Below are 7,791 nucleotides of genomic sequence, written 5' to 3'. Positions count from 1 at the left end.
AATGAATTATAAAAAATATTTTTCTTTCTGCAATGAAAACTTCAATATGAGCTAATATGTGCATTATCTTGAATGGCACATGTGATATGTATGTTCACAATTGCATATATCTTATAAAAGGTTGTACATGTAAATGGTCTCATTAATACACATTAGTAAAAAGAATTTCTCTTATTTTTTTGTTAATTTTAATGTCTTAATGTTTTTCAATTTGTATTTATTGCTTAATCTTAAATGATTATTTTTGACTTAAGGTATACGCTTGTGTATTTCCATATAGTCCTATGAAAGATATGTGCTTCTTTGATGTAATTAATTAATATTAGGACAATTTATTTATTATGTTATATGTCTTGTGTAAATTTATATTTTAACTATAAATAATAATTCTTCATATTATTCTATCTTTTACTAGTCTAAAATGAATATTTGTTTACTTATTTTGGAAAACGTTTGATAAGAATTAAATTAAAAATATATGTATCTTGTTTTATTTTAAGTGACATGGAACTAATAAATATATATATTACATAAAAGCGAACATAAAATTTATTATATAAAATACGTTTTTTGTGATATATATTATAAAGCAATTTTATTGTAAAGCGCTTTTCAAAGTATTTATAATTTTTTTTTGCATGATATAAAAAATAAAATAAAAATATATAATAAAATATCTTTATTAATTTTAGGGTACTTATAATAGTTCAATATTTTAGCAATTTTAAATATTTACAATTAAGTGGATAGTTACTCTGTTTTATAATTTTTGTATTTTTTTGAACTGTGGTGTTAATTCAGTATAGGAAAAATTAATTGTATATACACTATATAGAATACATATAAGCAAATATACTATATATTTTTTTAATCTTTTATGTTATTAAAAGATTAAATTAATGAGTTAAACGTAATGAATTCTTAATGTATAATATGCATAAATACAATTTCTTTCATAATGGTAAAATATTAAGTATATTTTTATATAAGTAAAATTATAAATTATCTTTAAAGGTAATAAAAAAATATATAATTTTTCTACATTCGTATAGTAACGTGAAATTATTTTTATTTTGTATACTTCCTAATTTTATATGTATATTAATATGTTATGTAAATAGTTAATATTATTTTGAAGATATATAAAAATGTATGTAGTTTATATTGAAAATTGCTAATTAATTTATATCAATAATATTTCTTTTTTAAATGAAATGAAATTAAAAAAAAATTATTTATCTATAAACAATTCATAAATATATTACTTTGTTCTTTTTGATGACTTGGGTTTTAATTATATCTATTAAAAATATTTCTGCATTTTTTTGTATAAATTTTTTGTGTAATAATTTTATATTAGGTATAAGGAGGAATTTTTAAGTGTTAAAAAATAAAAAAATACAGAAAAATTTCCGTTATAAATGTAAAAGTATGCTAATTAATTTTATACTATAATAATGAAGGAAAAAAATTGAATTATTCTAAATTCCTATATAATAGAAAACATTATCAAGTAAAAATACAATATATTAATATAAATAACATATTTATAATTTAGGCTTGCACAAAATAATTCTGTATCTATAGATAAATGTAATAATGTTACGACGTTAATAAGAATATATATATAAGATAACAATTCACCTATGTTATACATATTAAAGAAGTAGAAAAATAAATATTTTTTAAGAAAATTTATATATTTCTTTAATATTTCTTAATTTAGAAAAAACTGGAATATTTAAAAAAAAAGGTTAAAAAAATATTTTTAAATTACAAATTTAATTAAAACAAAGAATAGCTATTTATAATTAATTGTTATGAGAGTGTATATGTTGAAGCTTTCTAGTTTTTACTAATTAATTTTATATTATATATATGTATTATTTTACATTTTAAAATTTTGGTGCCTTATATTTAATATAAAAGTATTAGCTATAAGAATAAACGTTAAACGAGGAATCGTCGTAGTAGATGTTGGTACATAAACAGGAGTTTTAATAAATGTCGTGACAAGTGTATAAATAATGAAAAACTATAAAAATACCATACTAATATAATTTGTATTGTTTTAAGTTTTTTTTATTATTTAATTATTTACTTGGATAAATAATATTTATTGAAGAGAACAATAACAAAATGTTATATTTCAGGTGATTAAAATAATTCTCCGCGTTTGCCAGGTTTTCATAATTCTCATTGTTCAGTTTACAATTCAAAAAGAATATAAATATTCAGTTATAATATAATTTTAGTTCTAATTATATTTTTCGTGCAGTATTTATTGTTCATACACATATGTCAATTTATTATACTAAACATTTAAGATATGTTCTTGACTTTATGTATTTCCAATGTAATAAAAAAAAAAAATAGCACTATCCTTAAAAAAATAATAATATAAAAACTACTAATTCATACATTTAAGTAATATACAATGTTATTCATTCTTATTTGTAGTGTCAATATTATACATTATATAAATTACATATATTTATAAATTTATATCAATATAAGTATCATTAAACTAATGTTTACGCAAATAACATTGTTGTAACAATTTTATATTTAAGAATTTTTTTTTTTTTTCTTACTGTATTACTATTTCCTCTAATTATATGTGTAATTAAAACAAAATTATAAAATTAAATAGATTAACATAAATATTTTTAATTTAGAAATAATTATACATATTAATCTTAATTAAATATAGTAATTTTATAAAGTTATTGTACAAAAATAAAAAATTAGTTCGTATTTGCTTTTAGAGTACGTATTTTTTAAAATATTAGGCAGTGTATAAATTGTTCTTTATTTTAAAAACCTTATATCCAGTAGAATATTAAACTTAAAATGGAACTAATACATATGTTATAATCAAGGTAATACGATATATGGTTTCTTTCATTTAATGTTATTATTATTATTATTATATTATAATATTTGATTTAAAAAAACATTTTTTTCTAAAAATTAATGTTTACAAAATTAGAATAATACATAGGATTACATCCTTAAAATTTGCAATAATTATTTTAGTATACAGAGGGATATATTATATATATATTCTCTACATTGTGGATAGTGGATAAACTCGATATTTGAATAAAGAAGGCATAACATATTTATTTCTTAGTTTATTCTTGAATTTATTAATAAAATTATTATTTAGTTAGTACTCTACAATAAGTAAATTATATATTTTAAACATTTGTGAATAAATTTATATCATTTAGTTTTAATGAAATTTATTTTTTATTTAAATAATATTAAGATAAAAATAATATAATTTGTTTTTAAAGTCATTTTGCATTGTATATGTGATAAAATCAATTATAACTATATATAGTTTGTAATGTATTTATGAAAGAATAACAAATATAAATTTTTATATAAATATAGAATCTTTTGGTATTAGATGCATGTTCCATTATTATCAATTTGCTTCTTTTAGAATACATTTAAATATTAAATATCTATATAATGAATCAAAAAATTATGTTGTTTCTTTTTATAAAGATTTCTACATTTATACTTTTAACATGGATATACGATTTTTACAGTGAGCTGGTATGATAATATAATTTAAAGATATTTGCATTATTTATATTTTTAATGTTTTATTTTTATTAATAATTATTTCTAGAGCGAACTATGTATCGTTTAAACAACAAATATGTGTAATTTTTTATTTTAGATTACGTTTAACAAATTTATCGATAAAAACTATAACCTTAGTAAAAAATTAGATACAAGAAATTATCGATTACTGGCAAAATATAAACTGAATAATCATTCAAATAATGTGGGTTTAAAACAAAAATTTGAGGATAATGAAGCAAATAAACAAAGAGATTTATCTAATAATAAAGTAGGAACTAATAGAAAAAATAATCAATCACATAAATGTTTATTGAATAAAGCACAATATTACACAGAAGTTATAGATTATAATAATGGAATGTTTGATGGAAAACATTTTCATTTTCAAAAGAAATGGGTAAAAAAAAGGGACTTTGATACTTTTCTTGCAAAGAAGAAGAGAATTGGTGATATATCTTTAAAAAAAATAAAATTTAGAAGTTATAAATTTGGAATTTTCATATTTCTTGTTTTTTTTCTATTGGGAATAGGATTACCGGTATCCAGTGCATTTTGGCCTTCCGATGGTAATGGCACAGAAAATAATATTTTATCTTTTCTTGAAAGTAATCTAGGTTTAGGTAATAAAGGAAATGCTTATATATTATTATTTGCAGTAACGTTCATTATGTTGGCAGTCTTGATTATAATAGCTACTTATAAGATCTTAAGAAATAATGAAAAATATCAAAAAATTAAGTTGATGATGGAGTAAAATAAACAAAAAGTAATTTGAATTTTCACATAAATTAATTATTAATAGAATGTATTCTATGTAATATCTATAATGTTATATACTTTGTAGTATTATTTATAATATATATAATTTTATAAATACAAATGTGTATAAGGTATCATTTTTGTACGAAGATTAATTAAGTTTTTATCTTTTTTGTAGATTTAAATATTTTAATGATTTTCATTTTGTACTATAAATTATTGTTTAAGAATAGATAAATATCATTGCTTAATATATATATTTGTGTATTAAAAGCAGATTGGTATTAACTGTGTATGAATTGTATCAAAATAAATATATAATATAAAAATTAATGTAATTTAAATTATTCTATATTACAATTGATATTCTAAATGAAAAATACATATGTTCTATTTTTTACCTTGTTCAATTCTAAAATAATTAAAGGTAGACTTGATGAGTAAGTTACTTCGTTGACATTATGTTGAAAATAAAAATGTTTATCTTTGTATATAATCAAAAGAAGTGAATGTATTATGCTACATTACGTATATTTTACTAAAAAAAAAAGTCATAACTTTTATTATATAAAATAAGTTTTATTATAAATATATTATATAATATATTTATTACTTAAGACTTTTTAACAAACTTCTTTTTTTTTTTATTGGTAGAAGTGGGGAATTATATATAATGAAATAATATGATTTTTTAGAATGGATTACTTATAGTTGTTTACTAATTTATATATTCTAAGCAATTAATATTAAATGAAAAGTTACAGTTATTATTTTATTATTGGGGCTACTTGTAACAATGATAGACTTTTGACAAATTTACTTAAATATATTTTATATAGAAATATACAAATATTCATAATTGTACTATATATTTCTATTATTTTTTAAATATTTAAAGAATATATTAATAAATTAAATTTAAATAGATACCAATATATAATATGTTGAAATTAATTCTTTTTTTTCTTTTTCTATGCCATATAATTAAAATATTATTATATATGCAGCATTATATTATATTGGAAGCGATATGATAATTGTTGGCAAAGATTTATTAAGAATTAATTATAATTGTTAATGCATGTTCTTATATTTAATATAAAATAGCTCACAAAATTATTCTTATAAATACAATTTATAAATACCAAAAAAATCTTAAGGTAATATAGTTATGTTTTATCATACTTGACAAATAAAGTGTAACAGTTATATTATTTTGATTAAAATGAAATAAAATTCGGGTTAATAATAAAACAAATAAACATTAAAAATTATCATTACCCACGAATCAATTCTTAGAATATGTATTCATTTATAATTCTTTTTTGTTTATCAACACAATGATAATTTTTAAGAACAGAAAAATATAGTAGTAAAAGAGAACAAAAAGAATGAAATTACTATTTCATATTATAAATAAATGTATCCTTTCCATATTCCGTGTAATTTAATAAAAATTGTCTTATTTGAAATTATAAAAAAAAAAAAAGAAATGTTATTTTTTTTATTAGTATTTTTATTCAATGAATTGTCTTTTTTTCACGAATAATTCAGAAGATAATATAATTATTAAAATAAGTACTTTTGAAAAATTATTCTGCTACGGATATTCGATGCTTCTTCTTTTATTATAGTACTATTATTAATATAAATAATATAAATATTTTCGCATTTTATCAAATTTTTTTATTTATAATATTATTGTGTCTTTCTTTAATTTTAAAATATGTTTCTTTAAATAAAATAGGCATTTTGAAAAGATACAAAATATATTTTGGAATATATTTAAGCATTAATATAATGACATTTACATCAATTTATAATTGTTTTTATAGGTTTATGTATGATAATATTGTTTTAGAATGATTAATTTTTAATATATATTTAATATACTCGCAATAGTTTTAAGAGATTATACGTAAACTAAAAAATGTATTGGAATTCCATTTAAATAATATAAAAGAGAACGTCAATATATGTTGTGTTTGTAATGTACGCTTTATATTAATTAAATATGTATATACTCTTTATCTTATGTGGTAGAGCATAAGAGTATTTATTGAAAAGATAATTATGTATGTTATAATACTATAATATAAAAGAACTTTCGTTTTTTTAATGGTAATATAATGTGATAATATCTAAATTCAAATGATTCTATTAACGATCTGTGAAACTTGGATTATGCGTATATTATTAATTAAAGAAAATTATTTGCTAAATAAAATATTATTAATATATAATAATATATTTTTTTTATATATTATAAGGATATAATATTAAGAAGAATGAATATATGTATTTTAACTATGATTTTATTACCCTCTAGTGAAAGTTATAATAAATAAGAAGAATATATTTTTTTTTATTTTATTTATTAAAATTACTCCTGAACTAATTAGTTTATAGAAACAATAAACAAAATGGGGTTGTAATATTATTTGCTTAATAGAAAGAATTAAATAGTATTTTATAATATACGTATTTTTATGGTATATGGTAACAATCAAAAATTTTTACATATCAAAATGTATCTTATACTTCCGCACTATGAGACTAATATTGATTTATATTATAAATTTAAATACATATATATATATATATATATATATATATATTTATATACAGTTTTAATAGGAAAATAATATGAAAAAGAAAAATATTTAATAATCTTATAAACTAAAATGAAAAATTAAAAGAATTATTCTGTAATTACAAAAACCAAAAAAAAAAAAAAGTTGAAAGTCAAAATATATAAATTATCATTAAAGTGTAAATGAAAAATAAGTCAATATTTTTTATTAACATAACATAATATTAATGAAATTTTAGGTTTAACTAAAAGGGAAAATATAAAAGATATACAATATTTTTTAAAATTTCTACAAAATAATTATATTTTCTTTCATTTCCTTTCTGTTTTAAAAAAAAGTTGAAGCTTATGTATTTAGTACTTTTTAATTTACATACATATTCATATTTAACTTTTATTTTTTTGATTTCATAAATATATTTCAAAATTATTATTTTTGCTTTTTTTTATTTTTCAAAATATTAATTTTTCCTTTAACATGTTTGGAAAATATTAATATTAATTTATATAGAGATATCTTTATTAGCATTTTAATACATATATTGTGTTAGGTATTAATATAACTTTATAATAGTTATTATTACATAAATTAAAATAAGTATATATAATATGAATATTTTTAAAATAATTACATTAAAATTTTTACATTTCACATCTAGTTTTCCCTTCTATGATACACATTAATTAATAAACTTTTATTAATGATCCCTTTAGATTTCGCAATGTGTATGAAATATGTTTTATAAGCATCATCCGATTATATATAAATATCGTTCTATTATTTTTTGGATGTGAATTATGAATTTATAGAATGTATTTTTCTAAATTTAATAGGA

General features: G+C 17.6%; 1 protein-coding gene across 1 annotated transcript; it reads left to right on the top strand.

The window, feature by feature from the left end:
* Positions 1-3,483: 3,483 nt before the first annotated feature.
* MKS88_001763 (uncharacterized protein) lies at positions 3,484-4,357 on the top strand (the record flags this gene model as incomplete). Its single annotated transcript, XM_067214720.1, has 2 exons — positions 3,484-3,570; positions 3,698-4,357. 2 exons carry the CDS (start codon positions 3,484-3,486, stop codon positions 4,355-4,357), a joined length of 747 nt encoding a protein of 248 aa, XP_067074070.1.
* Positions 4,358-7,791: the final 3,434 nt, after the last annotated feature.

The sequence above is a fragment of the Plasmodium brasilianum genome, chromosome 7, assembly GCF_023973825.1.
Source record: "Plasmodium brasilianum strain Bolivian I chromosome 7, whole genome shotgun sequence".
Classification (NCBI taxonomy): Eukaryota; Apicomplexa; class Aconoidasida; order Haemosporida; family Plasmodiidae; genus Plasmodium; species Plasmodium brasilianum.
Note: the sequence above shows the minus strand (reverse complement) of the source record. Positions and strands in the feature narration are given on the sequence as shown.